The 24675-nt window shown below is 50.8% G+C and overlaps 3 protein-coding genes across 7 annotated transcripts; 1 reads left to right on the top strand and 2 right to left on the bottom strand.

Annotated features, from left to right (window-relative positions):
- Nfkbid (NFKB inhibitor delta) lies at window positions 1-9572 on the bottom strand. The gene is made up of 11 exons (XM_045155056.1): window positions 9473-9572; window positions 8626-8726; window positions 7443-7660; window positions 6054-6241; window positions 5868-5973; window positions 5598-5744; window positions 5428-5479; window positions 5193-5341; window positions 2427-2543; window positions 2015-2179; window positions 1-602 (listed from the first exon to the last, which is right to left on the bottom strand). The coding sequence occupies exons 3-11, from the start codon at window positions 7506-7508 to the stop codon at window positions 549-551; spliced, it is 1044 nt and encodes a 347-aa protein (XP_045010991.1). The 5' UTR covers window positions 7509-7660; window positions 8626-8726; window positions 9473-9572; the 3' UTR covers window positions 1-548.
- An 814-nt stretch (window positions 9573-10386) lies between these two features.
- Window positions 10387-14692, top strand: Hcst (hematopoietic cell signal transducer). Of its 5 annotated transcripts, none has more exons than XM_045155193.1 (4): window positions 10387-10808; window positions 13831-13854; window positions 14096-14242; window positions 14553-14692. In XM_045155193.1, exons 1-4 carry the CDS (start codon window positions 10765-10767, stop codon window positions 14677-14679), a joined length of 342 nt encoding a protein of 113 aa, XP_045011128.1. In that variant the 5' UTR covers window positions 10387-10764; the 3' UTR covers window positions 14680-14692. The 5 variants fall into 5 exon arrangements, with proteins under 5 accessions (XP_045011128.1, XP_045011131.1, XP_045011129.1 ...); XM_045155196.1 differs by having other exon boundaries at window positions 14208-14333; XM_045155194.1 differs by lacking the exon at window positions 10387-10808 and adding an exon at window positions 13397-13541 and having other exon boundaries at window positions 14208-14333.
- Window positions 14693-14844: 152 nt separating this feature from the next.
- Window positions 14845-19380, bottom strand: LOC101615166 (transmembrane immune signaling adaptor TYROBP). The gene is made up of 5 exons (XM_045155115.1): window positions 19263-19380; window positions 18772-18798; window positions 18499-18633; window positions 17768-17811; window positions 14845-15073 (listed from the first exon to the last, which is right to left on the bottom strand). Exons 1-5 carry the CDS (start codon window positions 19321-19323, stop codon window positions 15008-15010), a joined length of 333 nt encoding a protein of 110 aa, XP_045011050.1. The 5' UTR covers window positions 19324-19380; the 3' UTR covers window positions 14845-15007.
- Between the last annotated feature and the right edge of the window lie 5295 nt (window positions 19381-24675).

The following is a 24675-nucleotide window of genomic DNA, read 5'->3' on the forward strand; positions in this document are numbered from 1 at the left end:
TTCAGTTTATTAAAGCTTCAATGGTGCTTAGATTCAGTGGAGCAGTTCACTGGGAATTATGGAGTCTGGGGAAGAACTCCACCGAGTTCAACATGACAAAACAGCAGGACGCTTATCAGGTTAGGACCTGGGCTGTGAGTCCAGGGAGGTCAGGTCATTGGAGGAGATCGGCTGGGCTAGTACTGGGAATCCCAGGAAGGAGAATCCCACATGGGTTTCTGGGTTGTAGAGCTAAGTTAGGGAGGCGGATCATGATGGATCCAGATAGGCAGAGGGTTAAAGGCTTCTGGGGTGTTTCATAGAAACAATCAAGGACCCTCAATTTCACAGAAATCACCTAAAAGGTCCCTTCTGGAGAGAGGGGGTATCATACCACCCCAAATATTGGGGACTATTCACCCCTCCAGTGCCATCTGGGGGTTTTAATGTAAGACCCTAATGGCAGGATGTTCCACATACAGTATCACAGATCTGCAACATGAGCATACGCTGACTGTCCCACAGGACGGTGGGGACTGGAAAATCAGTCCAGGTTCTGGGTTTAAGTCCTAAGAGGACAAGCCTTGGGGTGCCACACGGCTCCTCTTCAGCAGCTGCCGGAGCTGGGGACAAGCAAAACAGTGAGACATTGTTGGCAGAGGGACAGGGCAGGCAGAGCTAAGGATGAGGGAGTTGGGTTCAAGAGTCACAGGTCCAAAGTCAAAGCTGCATGTGGTGGGCATGCCTATAACCCCAGCATTAAGGGGAGGGCTGGGAGCCAGCCTGGGCCACATACTGAGGCTGTCTCAAAAAACAACCTGAAGGGCTGGGGTCAGAGTTCAGCAGTAGAGTGCTTGTCTAATGTGTGCAAAGCCCTCGGTTCCATTCCCAGTATCAAAAGACAAAACAAGCCAAAATTTAAAAACTGCGGGTTGAGGATGCAACTTTTTCTGGGTTCAGACACTATCAGAATCCACAACAGCTGAAGTCACCACTTGGAGATTAGCACTGAATGGAGTCAAGGGACAGACACACAGGTCAGAAGTCACATCTGCGGTCAGGACACCAAGTGGGTCAAGACTCAGGGTTGAGGGCTGAGGAGATGGTTCAGCAGTTAAAGACTGCTTGCTTGGGTTTGATTCCCCATCACCCACACAAAGTAGCACATGCATCTGGAGTTCATTTGCAGTGGCAAGAGGCCTGGTGTGCCCATACTCTCTCTGCCTAAATAAGTAATACATAAATAAAAATATTTTTTAAAAAGGTTCAGGGTTGAAAGTATAAGAAACATTAGTCAGGCTGGAGAGATGGCTTAGTGAGTAAGGCGCTTGCCTGCAAAGCCTAATGACCAGAGTTTGATTCCCCAGTACCCACATAAAGCCAGATAGATGCACAAAATGGTGCATACATCTGGAGTTCATTTGCAGTGGCTGGAGGCCCTGGTGCACACATTCACTCCATCTCTCTCTTTTTCTCTCTGCTTGCAAATAAATAAATATTAAAAAATCAGAAGTCATGGGTCAGGTCAGATACTAAGGTCAAAGGTCACTATTTTGTTTCATATTTTCTTTTAATTTTATTTATTTATTTATGAGAGGGGGAGAGGAGAGAGGCAGAGAGAGAGAGAGAGAGAGAGAGAGAGAGAATGGGCACACTAGGCCCTCTAACCACTATAAACAAACTCCAGATGTGTGCACCATCTTGTGCACCTGGCTTTATATGGGTACTAGGGAACTGAACCTGGGTCCTTAGGATTTGCAAGCACGTACCTCAACCACCGAGCAATCTTTCTGGTTCCCCCCCCCCTTTTTTTTAGATGGGATCTAGCTGTGTAACCTAGGCTGGCCTCAAACTCTCAACCCTCCCGCCTCAGCCTTCTGAATGCTGGGATTACAGGTGTATGCTAGCAGGCAGGATCACACTTTGAAGTGAGAGTTGGGTATGATTGACATCATCTTTGCGGTTAGCTGTCGCCCTCTACGGTCAGGGCTGGGTGGTGGGAGTCCCTGTGAGCTCAGGTCAAGTCCATGCTCACCCCTTCAAGGCCCGGCCCAGGCCGCAGCAGGTGGATGGGCTGCTCATTCTCCAGGTTCCGCAGTGTTGGGTCTGCCCCCGCTGCCAGCAGGTACCGCACAATGGCCTCCTGGGATGGCCCAGGGGGCAGGGCAGCGGCCATGTGGAGGGCCGTGTTCCCATGGGCCTGCAAGCCATGGAGGGAGAGCAGATGGGGATCCAGAGCCAGCTACCCAGGCCTTCTAGACAGCACTCTGCATTCTGCCCATCTCCGCCCTCACAGCCATGCTCCACTCACACCTCTGCCTACAGCGCGCATGCCTTTCACATCCCACACACTGTCCCTCCATGTCCACAGCCCCCATGACCCCAACACCCGTCTGTCCCTCACTACTGTATCTCATACCATCTGCACATCCCAACCTAGGCCCCACCTTCATGTTGACAAAGGCTCGCAGGTCTCCCCTTGGTGGCTCCAGCAGCAACTGAACCAGGGTGGGGTTGGCAGCCTGCACAGCCAGGTGCAGAACTGTCTTGTTGCTCTTGATCTCCTGTGGAGAGGAGGAGGGAAGAGGTCAGGCCAGGCGCCACCTCGTCTCCTGCCCAAGGAAACAGGGAGCCTTTAAAGATCCTGGATCTGCCAGGGGTGCCTTGTGTGCCACCCAAGGGCAAATCTAAGGGAGGGTGGCATTATGCTCCATAATTGTACACTTCTCATGGCAACATTTTTGCTCAAGTCTGGTCAACAGGCACCCTCTTCGAGTTCTTCAGAGACATTCCCTGGGTGAGCAGTTGTCCTGTCTACCCCGCACCCTAGTTCCTGCAATAAAATGTCCCCCAGTCCACGCGAACTGCATTGCTTCCAGAGATAAGAGTTGGGTGGAATGAAGCAACAGATTAACTATAGCACTCCAATACTGAGATATTCTCTTCATATTCTGGAAGAAAAGATATTTTCTAAAATGAAACTTTATCTTGCTGGGTGTGGGGTGCACACCTTCAATTCCTGCACTTAGGAGGCAAAGGTAGGTGGACTGCTGTGAGTTCGAAGCCACCCTGAGACTACATAGTGAATTCCAGGTCAGCCTGGGCTAGAGAGCAAGACCTGACCTCAAAAACAATTCATAAAATAAAATAAAACACAACAAAACTTTATTGCTTGCCCTCAAGGAAGCTGGGGCCTGGCATTTCTGTGCTTCCATGTGCTCTGCCGCAGAGCCATGCCCCAGCCCCTCACTGGTGGGGAAAAGAGCCACAAATGTTTACAGAAATAATTATATCCTTGTTTTACTTAAAAATAATATAGGACGGAGACTGAGCCTAGTTACACATGCCTGTCATCCCAGCACTTGGGATATTGAGGCAGACGGATGATGAATTCAAAGCCAGCCTGGGCTATATAGGGGGCCCGTGTCTCAAAAATAAATAAAATAGCCAGGCATGGTGGTGCATGCCTTTAATCCCAGCACTCAGGAGGCAGAGGTAGGAGGATCGCCATGAGTTCGGGGGCACCCTGAGACAACATAGTGAATTCCATGTCAGCCTGGGGTAGAGTGAGACCCTACCTCGAAAAACCAAAACAAAATAAAAATAAATAAATAAAATAAAATAAAATAAAAATGATGTTCTACACTGCCTAGGTGGGATTGGGTGATTTTTAAAAATAAATAAATAAAACGGCTGGAGAGATGGGTCAATGGTTAAAGGCGTTTGCTTACAAAGTCTGGTATCCTCAGTTTGATTCCCTGGTACCCATGTAAAGCCAGATGCACGAAGTAGCACATGTGTCTAGAGTTCATTTGCAGTGGCTGGAGGCTATGGTGTGCCCATTCTCTCCCTCCTACTCTCTCTCAAATAATTAAATATTAAAAATAAAATAAAATAAGTAAACACAGGAGGGTAGGGAAATTGACTAGCATGTACTAGGTCCTGGGTTCAATCCTCAACACCACCGAAAAATAAAAACATAGGCAACTGGATGTGGTGGCACACTCCTTTAATCCCAGTACTCGGGAAGCAGAGGTAGGAGGATCACTATGAGTTTGAGGCTGGTCTGAGACTATTTCCAGGTCAGCCTGGGCTAGAGCCTACCTTGAAAAGGCAAAAAAATTAAACAATTAATAATGTAGGCAAGTGGGAGTGTGGATAGGGCAGGTCTAATATGGTTGCTGGTTACTGACGCTGGGTACAGAGTTCATTATAATATTCTCTGTATTTCATCTATATACACATTTATTTACTTGCAGATGGAGAGCTGTGTGTGTGTGTGTATGTGTGTATAGGTACACCAGAGCCTCTTGCCACTGCAAATGAACTCCAGATGCACGTGCTACTTTGTTTATTTTGCTTTATATAGGTACTGGGAATTGAACCCCAGCCAGCAGGTTTGCAAGCAAGCATCTTTAACCACTGAGCCATCTCCCTAGCCATCTATAATATACATGTGTACATGTGTGCATATTTGGTTTGAGGTAGGGTCTCACTCTAGATCAGGCTAATCTGGAACTCACTCTGTAGTCCTAGGCTACCTTTGAACTCACAGGGATCCTCCTGCCTCTGCCTCCTGAGTGGTAGAATTAAAGGTGTGTGCCACCACACCTATCCCTATACATGTTTTCAAAGGGAATACTCATTTATTGAGTATATGGCATGAGAGTCGTGGGCCGAGCAGCAACTACAGCCTGCATCCTATGTTCAAACTCCCTGAACTAAAAGATGATGTCTTAAATGAAGAGATGCTTAATTCTCTCAGCCTGCCTATGAAGGAGCTACTATCACGGGAAAAAGGGAGGACTGGAGATACGGCTTCGCGTTTAAGGCACAAGGATTAAATATATAACTAAGAGCCAAGTTCCAGGGTCAGATTTCTTGGGTTCTAGCTCCCTCTCCAATACACAAGCTATACGATTTCTGGCCTCAGTTTCCTTATCAGTAATAAAGTAATAAACATGCCTCAAAGGGCTGTTGGGTGAATAAAAAAAAATAATCCAAGAATCCCTGTGCCTGACAAATCTAGGCTAAGATCAGTGATATCACTTGGAATGGTCAAAGAGGGCACAGAGAAGTGAGCTAACCTGCTCAAGGTCACACTGTTAGCAAGGTACAAAATCTGTGTTTGTTTGGTGTTCCTGGCCACCCCAGTGACCCTATGGCACCCTCCCTCACGTAAAGGCCCACCCCTCCCCCAGGGTCCAGCTTACCTGGCTGGTATGATCGGCACCCATGTGCAGCAGCATGTGCACACAAGCCAGCCTGTCCCGGGCCTGGGCACTGAGCATCTGTGGACAGAGGCTGGGCGGGCTCATGGGAGCACCAAGGGCCAGGACAGCTGTGTGGAGGGGAGTGAGGCCTGCAGAATGGAGACAGTGAGGGACGACCTGCACCGAGCACCCACCCAGCCGGCCTGCCACACCATCCCTGGCAAGCTCAGCTCACCTTCAAAGTCTCTAGCTTCTAGGTCAACCTGAACGCCTGACTTAAACACAGCCTGGGAGGAAGAGAAGGAAGAGGGCTGTGGAAGGGTCTCCCCAGGCCTTCTAGCCCTGGAAGCCAAGAACTGGGCAATGAGCCTACCCCAGACATCCCCACCTGCCAGCTGGCCATACCGAAAGGACTTCTGGGAGCCCATAAGTGGCAGCCATGTGCAAGACAGAACGTCCTTGATGGTCTGTGGCATTAGGCTCTGCTCCCAGGTTCAGCAGATCTTCCACAATCAGTGGCTGGTTGGCAGCAGCTGCCACCAGGAGAGGGGTCTGCAGGTCACAGGAAGATCAGCCTGGATCCACACTCCCACCCCCTCTGCCCTCAGACCTAAGAGCCCAGGCCTCTCACCACCCTTGTCCTCAGGTGCAGGAATTGGGACCGCCAGCTCTCACCTTGCCCTTATGTTCTCGAATGTCCAGATGTTGGTACATCTGCAGCACCTCTGCGGCTGCATATGCTGCCCAGCGGAGCCCTTGAGCCACAAACAGGTGCAGGAGTCTGAAGACAGGGGGGCAGCAGTGAGAGGAGCCCCACCCAGTTGGCCTATGAGTCTACAGATCACCCCTCCATATACTCACGTGTCTCCCTCCTCATCCTGGGCTAGTAGCTGTTGGGGTCCCAAAGCCAGTATATGAGCTCGAGCTGTGTCCAGGGAGGGTCCAGTGGATGGGGGCAACAGTGGGGATCCTGAGGGGAGCCCTGAAACTCTCCAGGATCCTGCCTGTGGCAGGGAACATTCTGCATGGAGCCGGGAATCCAGGGGGTCCTGAAGGGTACAGGAGAGAGGAAAGCCAGGCAGCTAAGAATCCCTACCACGTGCAAATACAGACCTGCTCAAGGAAGTGAGACCAGGAGTCCCATGTATGACAAGCAACCTTGACCTTTCAAGCCTCAGCCTTGCTCAGGAGAGAAGGAATGGGATTTTTTTTTTGGGGGGGGGGAGGGATTTTCAAGGTAGGGTCTTACTCTAGCCCAGGCTGACCTAGAATTCACTATGTATTCTCAGGGTGGACTCAAATTCACAGTGATTCTTCTACCTCAGCCCCCCAAGTGTTGGAATTAAAGGCATGAGCCACCACACTAGGCTCCCCCCTTTTTATGAGACAGCGAGAACAAGCAAGAGAGAGAAGATTGGCATGCCAGGGCATCCAGCCACTGTAATCAACTCCAAACACATGTGTCACCTTTTGCACATGTGTGACCTTGAGCATGAGTCACCTTGTGTGTCTGCCTTACGTGGAATCTGGGGAGTAGAACATGGGTCCTTAGGCTTTGCAGGCAAGCATCTTAACGGCTAAGCCATCTCTCCAGCCCCTTTTTTGTTTCTGTCTTATGACTAGGTCACACTGAAGCCCAGGTTAGCCTCACACCTGCAGCAACCCTCATGCTCCGACGTTCTGAACACTGGGCTCACAGGCACGTACTGCCACGCCTGCTTCACGTTGGTTTTGTCTGTCTTGCAGTATAGCCCTAGCTGGTCCCAAACTTTTCATCCTCTTGCTTCTGCCTCCCAAATACTAGGTCTCCAGGTATAAGTCACCACTCTTGGTTGAGGATGAGATTTTAAACCAGCCCCTGACATCACACAATATTGCATAACTGCAATTGAGAATTCCCCTCCCCCACCCCCTGCATAGAACTGTAAACTGAATTTAGCGCCTCCCCCAGGCTAGACAAGTGCTCTACTACTGCGCTACATCCCCAGCCCATTTTATTTTCTACTCTTGAGACACAACATAAGCTAGGCTGGCCTTGAACTCGCAATCATCCTGTATCAGTTTTTTCTTTGGAGACAGGTTCTCACTAATGTGCCCAGACTGGTCTTGAACACACTCTGTAGCGCAGGCAAGTCCGCCAATCCTCCTGTTTCAGCCTCCCAAACAGCCAAGGCCTGCACCAACCACCAATCCCAACATAACTGAGAAATTTTAGGGGTCCTTCAACAGCCAGTCTCCACTCTAGCTTACTTCCATCCCTGGAGGAAATGGGCTGGGCCGCCCTGGGTCAGGAAGTGGGTAGAAATCAGGAGTCATGAAGCTCTCAGCAGCAGGAGCAGGGAAGGAACAGGGACTATCCGAGTAGGCAGCGTGTGTGCTGGGCTCCCAGTCCGGAGCACCTGTGGGGGGAGCCAGGTTGCCAAGTCCAGACCCAGCAGTCTCCTGGAGGGCGGGGAAGTGAGTGTGGCCTGAAAGAGAGAGGAGAGGCAGGGGTAGGTCTGGTTACCAGAGGCAGGGAAGTCACTGCCAGGGCTAGAGGACCCCAAGTCTCCCAGAGTCCCAAGTGCCAGGAATTCCAAGACTCTAAAGTCATGGAGCCTACCATCCTGGGAAATCAAGAGTTTGAGCCAGGTGGGCATGGTGACACATGCCTTTAATCCCAGCATTCACGAGGCAGTGGTAGGAGGATCACTCCAAGTTCAAGACCACCCTGAAACTATACAGTGAATTACAGGTCAGCATGGGCTAGAGTGATACCCTACCTCGAAATACCAAAAAAAGAGTTTGGATGCCTTGACTTCTGGGATACCAAGGAAGTTGGATCTCCACATGTGGGTCCCCAAAAGGCTGGACACCTGAAGTACTATGTGTATAGATTAATGGGCTCCAGAGAATCTGAGGTTTAGGATTTGAGACTTTTGCTCTGCTTTTGTTTTTGAGAAAGTCTCACTATATAGTCTCATTTTATGGCCTGGAACTCACTAGGTAAGCCAGGCTGGTTTCAAACCTGCAGCAATCCTCCTGTCTCAGCCTCCAGAGTGCTAGGAACACAGGCACGAGCCATCATGCCTTGTTCTACAACAAATTTCTACTGGCTCTCTGCAACGAGGGCCTGATCCTGACCCACACTGTTCTAGGAATTGGGGGTTTTTGAGTGTCCAATAGAAGCTGGCGCTGAGGCTCACAGAATCTGTTGTTTGTGGACTTACCTGCCTCTACCTCATTCACTGATGGGGTCAGGGGCTGGGCCAGTGGAGGGGAGAAATGCCCCTGTAGGTGTAAGGAAAATGTAAAGAAGGTGAATTTATATGCATGCGTTAAATTCCTGGGCATCTGCACCTACAATGCATGAGACTGAGGTACACAACCCTCGACCTCCAGGAAGGCGCAGGTCCCGTGAGAGTTGTCCTAGCCAGGACTTCCCAGGACTCACCGGTAACCCACTAGTGTCGGGCTGCTGCTGGCGGCGCCTCTGTTCTTCTAGAAGCTTCTTTACGGTCTGTGTAGGGCAGTGACTGCGCTCACTGCGGCTCACTATGTGGGGGGGGAAGAGGGAAGGAAGTCGTCAGGAGCCTGTCTTTAAGTCGCTCAGATATACCCAGCCGTGGCAGGGCACCCTCTGCTCTTCCACGTGGAAAAACTGGCACATCGATACTGCCCGAGAACGGCAACTCCAGTAGATGTTGAGTGAAGGGCCCGCCTCCCCCATTTCCTTCCCTTGCTTTTCTTGCGACCCAACTTTCCTCCAGCGCGGTGGAAACTGAGGAAGGGGGAGGGGAGCGCCCATCTGCCCCCTCCCCTTCCGTTAAAGAAAAGTCCTACCCAGGGTTCCTAGCTCTGAGGCTTAGGGCGGGAGGTAAGGAAGGGGTCACCAGGCACCACTTTCTAGAGCTGCGAAACCAGCTTTTTTTCTGTAGTGTTGGTGTAGGCGGGGAGGTGTCGACTGGAGGGTCAAGTACAGAAGGCCACTCTGTTCTCCACTACTCACGTCTACATGAGTTCGGGGCCAGCCAGGGCTACATTAAGACCCTGTGACAAAACAACAGCCACTACCGCCAAAGATTTCTCTTCTCTAGACTAAAGGTTGACCTAGGCCTGGGGTGGGGGGAGGCGGGGGTGACTCAGTGGCAGAGTGCTCGCCGAGCACGTGGAAGGCCCAGGCTTCGATCTCCAGCACCAGGAGAATAAATGAGCAAAGATGACCTACTATGTTTTCCTAGGGAAGCTAGACCCCCAAATGCCTTCGAATCCTCCCCAGGCCCGGGCCTGGAACCACCGACCTCGAGCTCCTCAGGTCCAGAGGCCCTCTCCTCACTACGCAGACTGCAGGGGAGCAGGGCCCATTCATCCCGGAGCCCGGCACCCCTCCTCCGGGACCCAGCGGCGCAGGGCCTCGGTGCCCGCCTCCCACGGCGCACACTCCTTCCCACGACCCGGGAAGATCCGAACCTCAACTCCCAGCCCGCGGGGCCGTCGGGCGAGGGGAGGGTCCGGCCCGCCCGGGCGGGGGCGGGGGCGGGGGCGCGGCGACGCGCTGACGTCACGCGTGCGCACGCACGGGAACCTTCCGCCTCCCTCGCGGTTGCGCGTGGGCGTCGGGCCGCAGGTGGGCGGCCGAGCGCGGCGCTCGTGGAATCCCCGCGCGTGGGGAATTCCTGCTCAGCCCCGGGAAGTCCCGGGGAGCCAGGCAGGTCCCGGCCAAGGTGGACCTCTTCCGAACCGAGCCCCGGGGGGTCACTACGACCTCACCTCCAAGGACGCAATGTGAAACCCCCCTTTTAGGGTAAAGACTCGGGGTCACCCCCTCCAACCCCAAGACCCCGGGTCGGGCGGGCCTGCCACCCTCCCTTCAACCCTGAAACCCCAGACTCTGGATCTCCCATCTCCAGCGCCCCCAGGACCCGAGAGCCCGGACTCGCAGCCGCTCCTCTCCAGCCCCCCCTGCCTGCTCTAAACACCGGGTCGCCACGCTCAGGGCCCAGCTTAAAACCCCGGCCGACCCCACGCTCAGAAGGCCCGCCCCCTCCCCCCCAGCCTGGAGCTCTCTCCTCTTCGAGAGCTGCGTGTGCCTCGGTTTACCTCGCGGGTTCCGTGGCACGGATGACGGGCCCCCAGGGCCGCGGCCTCGGCGCTGCGCCAGCCTCGCTGCTTCCCCCGCGCGGAGCCGCCGCCCGGTGCCCGATCTCGAACCGGGTTCCCCCGCGAGTTTTTAAACTGAGGCTCTGACGCCGCCCAGTTCTTGGTAGAGCCCCGCCCATCGGCCTGGGAGTCCCCCGGCGTCACGCTCCAGCGAGTTTAGCTCCGAACCGAGCAGTCTGACTTTGGAGGGTTAACCGCCCCCCCCCAATCCTCTGTTCTGAAGGATCTCAATGGGTCCTGTCTCCGAGACACTGGGGGACTTTGGACGTCTGGAATTCTGAGTCTGTACGCAAGGTGATACCTTCCCTTGTGCCTGAGATGGGCAGAGCAGTATTACTGCGCCCTGGTAGAGCAGGGTCTCTAAGTCTGGATCCCATGTCTTGGAAAGGTCCCTAGACATGGTAATATACACGTTTTCAAACCTCTTTCCCACATGGCCTTTCCTTTCTCAGATGTTAAGCTTCATTTATTCATCAGGTGGGTGTTTTTTTTCCCCCTGTATGTGTATGTATGTGTGTGGTATATCCATATGTGTGCATATGCACATGTGTGTGTATGTTCGTGGAGGCCAAAGGTTGACGTTGAATGTCTTTCTCAGTTGTGCTCCGTCTTGTTTTTTTCTTTAAATATTTTATTTACCTGGGCGTGATGACACACAACTTTAATCCCAGCATTCAGGAGGCAGGGGTAAGGGGGTCGCTTGGAGTTCAAGGCCACCCTAGACTACATAGTGAATTCCAGGTCAGCCTGGGCTGGAGGGAGAGACACTACCTCAACCCCTCCCCCGCCCCCAAAAAGAAAAGAAAAACCAACAATAAAATTTAAAAAAATCATTTATGAGAGAGATAATAAGTGGGAGCACCAGTGCCTCCGAGAAATTTTTTCAGATGCGGGCTGGAGAGATGGCTTAGCGGTAAAAGGCGTTTTGGCTGCAAAGCCAAAGGCCCTTGGTTCAAATCCCCAGGACCTACGTAAGCCAGATGCACAAGGGGTTGCATGTGTCTAGAGTTCATTTGCAGTGGCTAGAGGCCCTGGGGCACCCATTCTCTCTCTCCCTCTCTTTGTCTCTCTCAAATAAATAAATAAAAAGTTTTTTTTAAAAGTTCAGATGTACGCAGAACTTTGTGCATCTGGCTTTACATGAATACTGGAGAATTGAACCTGCGAAGTTAGCTTATGCAAACCAGTACCTTTAATTGCTAAGCCATCTCTACAGTCCCTCCCACTTGTTCTTTGAATCTTAAGCTCACCAATTTGGCTAGACTATGTAGTCAGCAAGCTTCAGAGATCTTCCTGTCACCACTGTCACATGATGGAATTTCAGGCCACACCTGGCTTTCTTTCCTTTCCTTTTTTTTTTTCTTTTCTTTTTTGATCCTCCTACCTCTGCCTCCCAAGTGCTGGGATTAAAGGCATGCGCCACCACGCCTCACACCTGGCTTTTATGTGAGGACTGGGGATCTGAACTCAGATCCTCATGCCTGTGTAGCAAGTACTTTAGCCACTAAGCCATCTCCCCAGCCCTTTTTTATTTTGAGACAGGGTTTGATGTAGCCCAGGCTGGTCTTGAACTGTAGGTAGCAGAGGATGACCTTAAACTTCCACCTCCCAAAAGTTTGGATGACAGATGTTGACCACCACCCCTAGCTCTCAATATGTTTTGTGGGGTTTTTTTTATTCTTATTTATTTTTGTCACAGTCTGGCTGGTACTGGCTGTGTAGCCCAGGCTGGCCTCAAACTCACTGCATTTCTCCTCCCTTAGCCTCCCTCCTGCTGGAATTCCAGACCTGTACCATACACTCATCTCGTTTCTTCATCATTTCCAAAGCTCGGTTACCATAGCGGAGACAGTTTGCTAGGTTCTTAGGGCAGAAAGCTGTGAACTGAGTAGGCAGGAATTCCCAGCCCTCTAGGGCGCTGACGTTCCTGGGAAAGCCATTCTCAGTTCTCACTTGATGACCTCCCTCAGTACTTACTGTGCTCACCAAAATTTTTCCCCCGATTTTTTTTTTTGAGTTTTCATTTATTATTTATTTGTAAGCAGAGAGAGAGAGAAAGGGAAAGAGAGAGAATGGGCCTCTTGCCACTGCAAATAAACTCCAGATGCTTGCATCACTTTGTGCATCCAGCTTTATGTGGGTACTGGAGAATCGAACCTAGGCTGTAAGACTTTGTGAGCAAGCCCTTTAACCGTTAAGCCATCCTTTTTCCAGCCCTGATTTTTGTTATGAAGGGTCTTGTGTAGCCCTCGCTGTCTTTGACCTCCCTGTGTAGCTAAGGGTGATCTTGAAGTCTTGATCCGCCTCATTCCACCTCCACCTCCTCAGTGCTGGGATTATTGGCCACCACACCCAGTTTTTCAGTGCTGGGCACTGAACCCAGGGTTTCATGCATGCAAGGCAAGAATTCTACCAACTCAGCTACACCCCTAGCCCTCTCTACTTCCTACCCTGCACACTGTCTTGGGGCTCCTCCCCTCAGCTTCCCTCAACTCCCATTGTGGGCAGGGAGGGGGACAGATAGGGTAGGGTGCCCTTTGTGTACTTCCTTAGTGATCTCATCAAGTTTTGTCCTGTGGCTCAGAATACCATCCTTAAACCACGGTCCCTGAATTTACATCTCAGGACTAGACCTACCGCCTGAACTCATCAACACAACGTGGGGCACCTCCTCAGGGAGATCTGCTGGGCATTTCCACCTCAGTGGGTCCCAAGCTCGGTATTCTTCCCTCCCCGAGCCTGCTTCTTTCAGCTCTGTCAGCCCACATTCCATCTATCTTTCTAGTTGCTCAGGCCAGAGTCACCCTGAGTCCCTCTCTCAAACACACCCACACTGCCGCCACCATCCACAAATGTTCTACTTCTAAACTATTTGCAGAACCTCCCAAGTTGCTACACCCTGATCCACCTGTCACTCCCACCTGAACAGCCACAGGAACCTTCCTGGGTTTTCTACCCCCCCCCTTCAAATTTGTTCTTCAAATGCAGTTACATTACAGGCCCCCCTGCGCGCACGCGCGCGCACACACACACACACACACACACAGGAAGTAGGTGGCCTTGAACTAGCACGGTGACAACCATTCTTGCTGCCTCTGCACTACTGTTCTGAGGACATGTCTGGACCACAGTACTTAACCAGGTTCCTTCAGCTTCAACCCTCCATGGCCAGTCCAACCCACCTCCTCCTGTTCTTGCTTTTGCTCGCAGGTAAAGGCAGTGGTTGGGAGTGGGAGCTGGAAGGGTGGCGCCTGTGGTCCCCCCCATACCCATTAGACCTCAGGATCTTGAGGGTGAGGGTGGGTTTCTGGAGATGTGGGCTCTCCTCCTCCATTGCTGGGTTACTGTTTCCCATTTTCAGTCACTCCCTGTGCCCCTGGAAACTCCTTTTCCTATCTTCCTGTCTGGAGGGGGCTTACTTTTCAGGACATACGTAGCCTCCCCCTCTCCTCTGCTTTGGGGATCACCTCCCCCATCTCCTTCCTCCGTCTTTCCACAGCGGCCACTGCTCACACTTCCCCAGGTAAGAAGTCACTCTCTGGCCCCAAAGCATAGCAGAGGGGTCCCACAGCACTCTGGGTGGCTCATCACTACCCTAACGGAGCCCTTCTATCCAGGTCCCATCTTGACCCTTTGTTACCATATTAAAGGGGTGGGAATCAGTGACTCTGGCAGCTCTTTGAAAGAGTCTCATGTTATTAAAGTACACCTTCAGGGTTCTGAGACAGCCCAGCCTTTCTCTAAGGTCCCCACCCCAACCGCAGGAATCTCGGATCCACCTGGTGGGGGTCTTCCCCTCTCCCAGGGGCAGAAGCACAGCTTCAGGGAGGCAGACAGCATCTCTGCTGCATAGGCTGGTCTGGCTCCACCCTGCAGGTTCCTGCTCCGGATGTGGGCCCCTGCAGCTCCTGGTAGGCTTGGTGGCCGCAGATGCGGTCATGTCACTGCTAATCGTGGGGGTGGTGTATGCATGCATGGGCCCACGCCACAGACCTACTCCAGGTACAGGGGCGGGGCCTGGGGGGCGGGTGGCAATTCCCTAGGGAAGGTGGCAGGGGAGTAGAGGGTGTCCTTGGGGAAGCCCTAGAGGAGGTACTGGGGAAACCCTGGGGGGAGGGGTGCCTGGGGAAGCCCTGAGGAAACCCCTGAGGAAGGGGGTCCCCCAGGAAGGTGGGGTAAGGGTGGGTGGTCAGGCTTCATGCTTTCTCCCTCTCTCTCCAGCAGAAGATGGCATCATCTACATCAACATGCCCAGCCGGGGCTGACCGCCCTGATTTCAGCCTCTCATTCTTCTCATCCAGGACCATGTGTGGTGGTTTGGGAGTGCAGCCCTTTTGGATTCGAATAAAGCAATTAAAATAGCTCTGGTCTTATTCTTCCTTAGAGAACTTTAGGATCCCCAGTGGCTGTCTTCCTCCTTATGTTTCTGAATCCAAGAGCCACCCTACCCCCACCCCCAGGGCTCACATTTCCCCAATTCCTTAGCCCAGAAGCCTAGCATAACTCAACAGTGTTCTTTGCACAGTCATTTATTTGGGGACAGTAGTGGAGAGAGGCCCCTATATCTCAAGAGGACATGGAGAGTCTGAATCCCCTTGGGAGTCAGAACAGAGTACTGAATAGAGGTCAGGATCCACTGGAGCCAGGCATCTGTAGTTGATGGGTGTGGTCTCAGTTTATCTGTAATGCTGCCTTTGTGTGTTGAGGTCACTGTAGACATCTGGCCTCTGACCTTGGAGCTCCTGAAGAGATAGAGGTAGCCATTAGTGGAAGAAGCCTAGCAAATAAAACAAACACAGCCTTCTAATGGCTTTTACATATTTTATTTCCAAGCAAAGAGAGACAGACAGAGAGAATGGACATGCCAGGGTCTCTAGCCTCTACAAATGGTCTGCAGACACATATGCCACTTGGTGCACCTGGCTTTATGTGGGTACTGGGGAAGTGAACCTGGTACCCATTCTCTCTCTCCTGAGTTGCAGAGAGCTCCAGTGTGAGTGGAAAATCCCCGCACCTGGCTTTTCCTGCGGCTGGAGCCGAGCCTGGCCGCTTTCTGGTGCGCCCCGCCGCCGCGGTTGGCAGAGCTGTCGGGCCGCTTTTGCCGGCCTGTGCGGGCTCTGGATGCTCTGGCTCGCTTCTACCTCTCCGCTGCCGCTTCAGTTTCCTATACACCTCACTTTTTAGTAAAAGTGTGTATTTTGCTGAGTTCTTTTGGTCTTTTTTTCCCCCCTAGGCTGCTTTGGCGTGGCACCTATGCCGCCATCTTAACCAGAAGTCCTCTCTCTCTCTCTCTCTCTCTCTCTCTCTCTCTCTCTCTCTCAAATAAATAAAATGTTCTTAAAAATAAGGAAACCAGGTGTTGTGGCACACCCTTAAGCCCAGCACTCAGGAAGTTGAGGGAGGACTTCCGTGAGTTTGAGGCCTGGGCTACAGAGTAGGTTCCAGATCAGCCTGGGCTAAAGTGAAACCCTGCCTCAAAACCAAACCAAACAACAAAACTGGGTGTGCACCACTGAGGTAGGAGGATCACTATGAGTTCTAGGCTAGCCTGAAACTAATTCAAGCTTAGCCTGGGCTGGGCATGGTGGCACATGCCCTTAATCCCAGCACTTGGGAGGCAGAGGTAGGAGGGTTGCCTTGAGTTCAAGGATAGCCTGAGACTACAGAGTGAATTCCAGGTCAGCCTGGGCTAGAGGGTGACCCTATCTTTTAAAAGCTAGCGAGCAAACCGACCAACAAAAAACAAGGTCAAAGCCAGGTGTGGTGGCGCATGCCTTTAATCCCAGCATTGGGAGGCAGAGGTAGGAGGATCACCAAGAGTTCAAGGCCACCCTGAGAAGAGAGGCAGACAGAGAGAATGGGCCTGCCAGGGCCATCAACCACTACAAGCTAACTCAAGATGCAGGTGCCACTTTGTGCATCTGGCTTTAGGTGGGTGTGGGGGAATCGAACTCCTGTTGTTAGGCTCTTCAGGCAAGCGCCTTAACCACTGAGCCATTTCTTAGGCCCTTATTTTCTATTTTTGAGACACTATGTAGGTCTGACTGGCCTCGAACCCATAATTTTCCTGAATCAGCTTCCCAGGTGCTTTGATTACAGGTGTGCAGGTATGACTGTTGTCATTGGTTGATTATTTTAGAGCTGACGATTACACCTAGGGCTTCATGAATGCTAGGAGAACCCTGAGCTAGCCCCATGCCGGCCGCTACTTTTTATCCTAGTCTACAGCTCAGACCGGCCTCAAACTCCCCTCCTCCTGCCACCATCTTCCAACTGTTAAGATCACAACTTTGTTGTGAGTTTTGGTTTTTTTTCAAGATAGGGTCTCACTTGCCCAAGCTCACCTGGAATTCACTACGTAGTGTCAGGTTGGCCTTGAACTCATAGTGATGCTCCTACCTCTGCCTCCTAAATGCTAGGATTAAAGCCATGCACCACCACACCTTACACAACCTTGTATTTTTTAATTAATTAATTAACTATTCACAAGCAGAGAGACAGAGAGAATGAGAGAGGAAATGGGCATCCCAGACCTCTTGCCACTGCAAATGAACTCTAGATGCATGAGCCACATTGTGCGTCTGGCTTTATGTGGGTACTGCGGAACTAAACCCAGGCTATCAGGCTTTGCAAGCAAGTGCCTTTAACTGCTAAATTATCTCTTTTTGTTTGTTTGTTTTGTTTTCTGAAGTAGGGTCTCACACTAGCTCAGGCTGACATGGAATTCACTATGTAGTCTCAGGGTGGCCTTGAACTCTCAGCCATCCTCCTACTTCAGCCTCCCAAGTGCTAGGATTAAAGGCATGCGCCACCATGCCCGGCCTTTTTTTCTCTTTTTGAGATAGGATCTTACCCTAGCCCAGGCTGACCTGAAGCTCACTTTGTAGTCCCAGGCTGGTCTAGAACTCACAGAATCCTCCTATCTCTGCTTCCCTGAAATTCTGGGATTAAAAGTATGTGCTACCATGCCCAGCACAACTTTGTATTTTGTGTGTGTGTGTTTTCTGAGGACTCTAGCTTTTGTTAGCCTCTCAGGGGATATAGGATTCACTTCTTCCAAACCTCTTGAGTGTCTCTCTCTGGAGACACCAAACTCAGGATGAATTGTATCCTATGCTCTACCAAGGGCTTCCCCCACAAATCATCCTGACCCAGGGCCAGGCTTTTTCCAGAACAGCGTGGGCCTGGTAAGACCTGTTCTTGCCCCAATGAAGGTAGACCACCCCTTTATTTCTTCCCCAAACATCTGAAGTTGGGCATAAGGTTGTGGTTGATCACTCAATGTGTTGGACAGACCAAACTCTTTTGCCTTTAAGGTTAGGGGAGCTGCTGGAGAAAGGGTGCTGCGAAGGGCAGAGTGTGTGGATAAGACAGCCACCCGCAGCAGCAGGCAGGAGTAGCGGGGGAGGGGGGAGGGACTAGTCTGGTGTTCTTACCTGATAAGGTGACTCGGTCTCTGTGATGCGCTGTTTCCGGGTCCCTGCAGAGGGGTAGAAGGCAACCCGGGTTGTTTTAAACAAGAACCTTTAACTCCAGAGTTGCTTACTTGTTTGTTTATTTGCTTGTGTGTGTGTGCATGTGTGTGTGTATGTGTGTTTGAGCATGTCAGGATCTTTTGACACTTCAAACAAATGCACACCTATCCAGCTTTACGTAACTGATTGGGGTATTAAACCTGGGCTGGCAGGCTTTGCAAGCAGGAGTCTTTAACCACTGACCCATGTCCCCAGGCCTCACAGATTGCCTTAAAACTAGTCCTTTGGAGCCGGGTGTGGTGTTACATGCCGTTAATGCCAGCACTCAGGAGGCAGAGGCAGGAAGATAACTGTGAGTTTCAGGCCACCCTGAGACTCCATAGTTAATTCCAGGTCAGCCTGGGCTAGGGTGAGACCCTACTTCAAAAAAAAAAAAACAAAAAAAACCCCCAAAAATAGTCCTTTGGAACAGTTCGTAATATGCTTGCAAAACAAGCAGGAGGCTCTAAGTTTGATCCCCAGCACAGCATAAAAGTAAAAATAAATAAATAAATAAAAATGAATAAGCAATAACAAGGAAAAAAACTTCCAACCCTTCTACCACCATCCCTTTGGATGTTTGTGACCCAAGAGCTTGCCCGTGCCTCCTCCCACCAGGACAGGCCCGGAGTGCCCCGGGCCAGCCCACTCACCCTCTGCAGCCCCTGGGCGATGAGGCACTAGCCGGCCCAGAGAGTACACGGCCAGGGCGATAAGGAGCGTCAGCACCAGGTCTCCTAGCACGATGCCCGCCAGCACACCCGGGCTCACCGGGGAGCAGCTGCATTCTGGGAATATGTCACAGATGCATGAGAAGGGCAGCGTAGGTTGGGAGTGAACGGGTGTTGGCAGGGAGAGGGCGGGAAGGGGCAGGATAGAAAGCTCCCTCAAAGTGAGGACGATGGATTAAGGTTGTCTCTACTTACCGCTCTGGGCCTGGACAGGACTGAGACCTGAGAAGGGAAAAGGAGGTAAACTGAGCGAAGTGGAGGCAGGAAGATCAGACGTTGGAAGTCGTCCTCAGCTACACAACAAGCTCGAGGCTAGCCTGGGCTACACAAGGCCCTGTCTCAGAAAACAAAACAAAGAGGTTAACTGAGGCACTGGCAGAAGGCAGGTTGAGGAGCTAGGGAAAGCAGAAATAACATGTCACTGGACCTGAGGGCTGGCCATTGGTCAGTGTGACTTCTATACCAGTTTGTCCAGCTGTGACTCCCTTAGATGTCCCCTCCCCTTGCTTCTACCAGGTTCGAAGTCTTGGGGGACAGGCTCAAAGAGAGACCCACACAGGCTCTCAGAGGAAACTGCTTCCACCAGCCTTTTCCTTTGGTTAGCTCATTCCTCCATGCTCCCCATCTGGCCCTGCCCTAGGCTGAGCACAGGACGAAGGAGACAGTTGCAGAAGCCCCCGGCTCACCTCCCACAGTCAGAAGGGCAGGAAGCATCAGAAAGCCCCGGGAGGGCTCCAGGACCCCCATAGTGTCAGGGTGCTGCTGGACACCACAGTCCAGGGGCTGGTGGGATGTGGTGTGGTGTCCAACCAAGTGAAGGAGGAAGTCTGAGGTGGGTGGTGGCAGGAGGAGGAGGGGACAGCAACAGTGGAGGAGGGACACAGTACACACAATAACGCCAGTAGCATTGGGCCTAGGGGTCATGCCACAGGCCCTAAAAGCTGGTCATGAAGTGGCATGTGTGGTAGCTTTGGACTTCCATCACTAATCTTCACAGGTCAGACGTTGTGTTTTTGTTTGTTTGTTTGTTTTGCTTTGTTTTGTTTTTAGTTTTTGTTTTTTTTTTTTTTGAGGTAGGGTCTTGCTCTAGTCCAGGCTGACCTAGAATTCACTATGCAGTCTCAGGTGGCGTCGAACTTCCTGGGATTAAAGGCATACGCCACCACACCCAGCTTAGCACTTTATTTTTTTATTTTTTTTTTAAATTTATTTATTTATTTGAGAGTGACAGACACAGAGAGAAAGACAGATAGAGGTAGAGAGAGAGAATGGGCGCGCCAGGGCTTCCAGCCTCTGCAAACGAACTCCAGACGCGTGCGCCCCCTTGTGCATCTGGCTAACGTGGGACCTGGGGAACCGAGCCTCGAACCGGGGTCCTTAGGCTTCACAGGCAAGCGCTTAACCGCTAAGCCATCTCTCCAGCCCAAGCACTTTATTTTTTAAAATATTTTATTTATTTATTTATATATGAGAGAGAGAATGGGCACCAAGGTCTCTAGCCACTGCAAACGAACTCCAGATGCATGTACCACCTTGTTCATCTGGTTTATGTGGGTCCTGGGGAATCGAACCTAGATCCTAAGGGTTCTCAGGCAAGCATCTTAACCACTAAGCCATCTCTCCAGCCCTCGACAGCACTTTATAAACATCAATTACCATTAGTATTTGATAACTGGATCCTTGTGATGGTCATAGGATATCAAAAGAGAGCCAATCGCATGGGCACTAATGACAAAGGTACTCTCTCCCAAGTGTTTAATCTCCACAACCTTCATGTGAGGGAGATGTCCCTATTCTATTTTACAGAGAGGTAAAGACACTTGTTCTCTGTCCCACAGCAAATAAAGATGAAATGGAACTCAAGACCCAAAGACAGATATTTTACTCTTAGGGAGAAAGAAATAGAAAAGATGAACAAAAGCAGAAAGGAAAACAAAGGCAAAACTGAGGGTGAGAATTACTGTCCCAGGGGCACACACCGCAAAGAAAGGCTGGGGGCTTGAGCTGAGGCAGTGGGGGCAACGGGCAACCACTGGGGGCCGGGCTGTGCTGCAGAATGAGGAAACAGTGGCTGGGGGTGAGGACAGAGGGCCTACAGGGAGGAGACAGGGACTTCCAGCCCCCAGTGGGAGCCCAAGCCAGGCCTGGAGAAGGAAGAACTGTGGTCAGGGCTCTGGGGGATGAACCAGCTACAGGAAGTCCCTCCCCCAGCCATGTGTCACTCACTGCCCTCCTAGGGCCTGGGCATAGGTGAGAAATGGGGAAGCTGGATGCTGGTCATGGGGCAGATGTGGGTGGCAGTGGGGGAGGGAAGAGCTGTAAGTGCTCAGGAAGGAAGGTCTGGGCTTCTCTGACTCAACATGGGCTGCACACAGCCACCATTGCCCAGGCCTGGCCAAGTCCTGTCCCTAAAGAAGCCAAAAGTTTCCCATTAGGAGGAGAAAAAGTGTCTTGTTAAGGCAACCTGAGCTAAGTGAGAGACAATTAGAGACCTGGGCCAGGTTGTGAGCAGGGAGGTCCTGCCCCACCTGACACGCATGTTCAAGGGCCCCTCTGGCTGCAGGTTGGAGCAGGATGCGGGGCTCAGGACCAGATCAGGGCACCAGACTGCTGAAATGGTCTGGTTTATTGGGAGGATTTTGTGTGATCTGTTAGAATCCTGGCTGACACGTTCTACCTGCTCATGAAATGTCAGTCCCCATGGCTGTCATCACTGTTATCAACGTGTCCAATCCTGAGCTATAGTTCCCCTTGGTGAGTCTGCCTCCTGGCCCGAAGCCCCCAGTATCAGCCTCTGGTTCCTCCTCCAACCTCAGCCAGGGCCAGCCTCTCCCCAGAAGACATGCCATGGAATAGCAGGAAACCTGGGCACCTCCCAGTCAGAGCAAATGTGCTCATACAGCTGGATTGGGGCCCTGATGCCCCTTTAGTTGTCAGGGGTTTAAGGAGCATCAAGGGATAGGACTAGTGTGTCAGCAGACAGCTGTGGAATATGAGCTAATGACGACAGGTTCTTTACTCATCAGAAGTAATTTCTTCCTTTTCTTTTTTGCATGTGTGAGTGTGGTGTGTGTATATGCATTTAAAATATATATATTAGGGTCTGGAGAGATGGCTTCATGGTTAAAGTGCTTGCCTGCAAAGCCTAAGGACCCATGTTTGACTTTCCAGGTATAAGTATTTTATTTATTTATTTATTTCAGAGAGAGAGCAGATAGAGATAGAAAGAATGGGCATGGGCACACCAGGGCCTCTAGCCATTGCAAACAAACTCTAGACATATGTACCACCTTGTGTATCTGGCTTATGTGGGAACTGAGGAATCAAACCTGGATCCTTAGGCTTCCCAGGCAAGTGCCCTAACCACTAAGAAATCTCTCCAGCCCCTATATATGCATTTTTATAGATATGTGGTAGTCATGCACACATGTGCATGTGTGTGTGTATGTCCATGTGGAGTCCAGAAATTGATGTTAGATGTCTTCCTTAATCACTCTGCACCTTATTTTTTGAGACAGATGCTCATCTCTTGGGCTAGACTAGCTAGCCATCAAGCCCAAGGGGAGCCTCCTGTCTTTATCTTCACAGTTCTGGGATTATAGGTGTACACGGATGTATCCAGCCTTTTTGTGGGTGCTGGGGATCTGAACTTAGATCCCAGAGCTTGCTCAGCAAGTACTTTACTGTCTGAGCCATCTCCTTGGCCTCTTTTTCTCTTTCTTGACTTTTTTTTTTTTTTTGAGACAGGCTCATGTTATGTAGCTTGGGCTGGTCTTGAACACATGATGCCACTGCTTCAGCCTCCAAAGTGTGATTACAGGCATGAGCCACCAGGCCCAGCTCAAGGGTCACATAGTTCAGCATTTTTCTGCAACCTCTCCATCAGTGCAGGTGCAGACCACAGGACGCAGTCCTGCCCTGGTCTCTGGCCAGATGGATGGCTCAGGTTTCTTCTTTGAGTGAAGAAAGAAGATGGAGTGAAAAGAATCTGCTGACAGGGCTCTGCCCCATGAAGGTGCCAGACTACAGGAAGCTGGGCCAAGCTCTGTGAAATGGCTCAACCTCTCCAGGCAGCAGGCCAAGAAATGGCGAAAGTCAAAGCCAGCTTTCCCGGAAACCAAGCTGTCTGTTGGGCCTGTGGCCAGCTGTTCTCTGTGGAGCTGCAACCCCTCCTCCCCACAGAGGTCAGTGAAGCTTTTGAAAAATCAGATAGGGATGGGTTTAGGTTAGTGGTAGAATGCTCACGGAGCATGTGCAAAGGCCAGGATTCTATCCTCCACAGTGGGCAGGAGAGTGGGGAGAAAGAAGAAGAGAAGTCAGACAACAAACACCCCCTCCCACCCCACAGTCTTGCTGTGTACAATTGGCCTAGAACCTGTTTAGACCAGGCTGGCTCAAAACTTGCCCATTTCCATCTGCCTCTGCCTCCCGCTGGAATTACAGGTGGATTCCACCACACTTGGCTTGACCTGATTTTTTTAAATGGCTAAAAGACTTCTGAGCAGACACTTCACAAGACAAGAGGCACTAATGGCCAGTCATGAGCACATGGTGGAGTGCTCGACAGCAGCAGTCATTAGGGAAATACAAATTAAACCACAATGAAATACCACTGCACCCCACCACAACGACTTAAATGAAAAAGACTGACCTGACCGAGCCTCAGCAGAGATGTTGACTGACTGGAATCTCATGCCCTGTTGGCAGAAAAGGAAAACAGAGCAACCACTTAGGAAAACGGTTTAGGAGTTCCTTTTTTTAAATTTTAAATATTTTATTTACTTATTTGAGAGAGAGGAGGCAGAGAGAGAGAGAGAGAGAATGGGTGCACCAGGGCCTCCAGCCACTGCAAATGAAATCCAGACGCGTGCACCACCTTGTGTATCTGGCTTATGTGCCACTAGGGAATCACACCTGTATCCTTAGGCTTCATAGGCAAGCAACTTAACGGCTAAGCTGTCTCTCCAGCCGTAGGATTTTCTAATATAAAGCTAACTATTTACATACCCAGAGATGCAGCAATTCCACTACTAATTACCTACCCAAGAGAAATAAAATAGTATGTTCACATAAAGATGTGCAGGGTCAGGCTGGAGAGATGGCTCAGCAGTTAAGGCTCTTGCCTGCAAAGCCTAATGACCCGAGTTTGTTTCCCTAGTGCCTACAGAAAGCTAGATGCACAAAGTGGTACATGCATCTGGAGCTCGTTCATTGCAGTGGCTAGAGGCCCTGATGTACTCATTCTCTCTCCCTCCCTCTCTCTGTGTGTCTTTCTTCTCTCTCTGCATGCAAATAAGCATTTTTTATATTTAAGTTTTATTTATTTATTTGAGAGAGAGAGAGGGAAAAAGTCAGACAGACAGAGAGAAGGGGTGTGCCGGGGCCTCCAGCCACTGCAAATGAACCCCAGATGTATGTACCACCTTGTGCATTTTGGCTTATGCCAGCCCTGTAGAATAAAACTTGGGTCCTTTGGCTTTGATGGAAAGTGCCTTAACCACTAAGCCATCTCCCCAGCCCAATAAATAAACATAAAAAAGATGTGGAGCTGGAGAGATGGCTCAGTGGTTAAATTGCTTGCCCACAAAGCCTAACAACCCGAGTTCAATTCTCCAGTACCTCATATAGTCAAATGCATAGAGTAGTTGAATGCACCTGGAGTTCGTTTGCAGTAGATGGAGGCCCTGGTGCAGGCATTCTCATTCTGTCTCTCTGGTTGCAAATAAATCAATAAAAATTATTTTAAAAATATGTGTAGGGTCAAGTGTGTGTAGTGACTCATCCCTACAATTCCAGCACTCAGAAGACAGAGGAAGGATTGTGAATTAGACCTATACCTTGGACTACATAGGGAAATCCTGTGTCCAAAGTTTTATTTTGTTTTAGTGAAATGGAAATTTTAAGCCCTAAAGAAACTAATAAAAAGGATACCTGGGGCTGAATAGATGGCTCAGTGGTTAAGGTGCTTGCCTGCAAAGCTTAAGGCCCAAAATTTGATTCCCCAGTACCCATGTAAAGCCAGATGTACAAAGTGGTACATGCATCTGGAGTTAGTTTGCAGCAGCTGGAGGTCCTGGAACACCCATTTGGTCTCTGTCT

The sequence above is a fragment of the Jaculus jaculus genome, chromosome 7 (assembly GCF_020740685.1).
Source record: "Jaculus jaculus isolate mJacJac1 chromosome 7, mJacJac1.mat.Y.cur, whole genome shotgun sequence".
Classification (NCBI taxonomy): Eukaryota; Metazoa; Chordata; class Mammalia; order Rodentia; family Dipodidae; genus Jaculus; species Jaculus jaculus.

Bases quoted from the DNA above. Each gene is read 5' to 3' on its own strand.
- LOC101615166 (XM_045155115.1), bottom strand. From the start codon at position 19,323: ATGGGGGTCCTGGAGCCCTCCCGGGGCTTTCTGATGCTTCCTGCCCTT. The intron at 18,799-19,262 runs GTGAGCCGGGGG...TTCCCTTCTCAG, and splicing joins TGCCCTTCTGACTGTGGGAG to GTCTCAGTCCTGTCCAGGCC. The intron at 17,812-18,498 runs GTGAGTGGGCTG...ACCCCTCTGCAG, and splicing joins TCGCCCAGGGGCTGCAGAGG to GGACCCGGAAACAGCGCATC.
- Hcst (XM_045155193.1), top strand. From the start codon at position 10,765: ATGGCCTTTCCTTTCTCAGATGTTAAGCTTCATTTATTCATCAG. The intron at 10,809-13,830 runs GTGGGTGTTTTT...GTCTTTCCACAG, and splicing joins AAGCTTCATTTATTCATCAG to CGGCCACTGCTCACACTTCC. The intron at 14,243-14,552 runs GTAGGCTTGGTG...CTCTCTCTCCAG, and splicing joins GTGGGCCCCTGCAGCTCCTG to CAGAAGATGGCATCATCTAC.
- Nfkbid (XM_045155056.1), bottom strand. From the start codon at position 7,508: ATGACTCCTGATTTCTACCCACTTCCTGACCCAGGGCGGCCCAGCCCA. The intron at 5,974-6,053 runs GTGAGTATATGG...CCCTGTCTTCAG, and splicing joins CAGGATGAGGAGGGAGACAC to ACTCCTGCACCTGTTTGTGG. The intron at 2,180-2,426 runs GTGGGGCCTAGG...CATGGCTTGCAG, and splicing joins GAGCCTTTGTCAACATGAAG to GCCCATGGGAACACGGCCCT.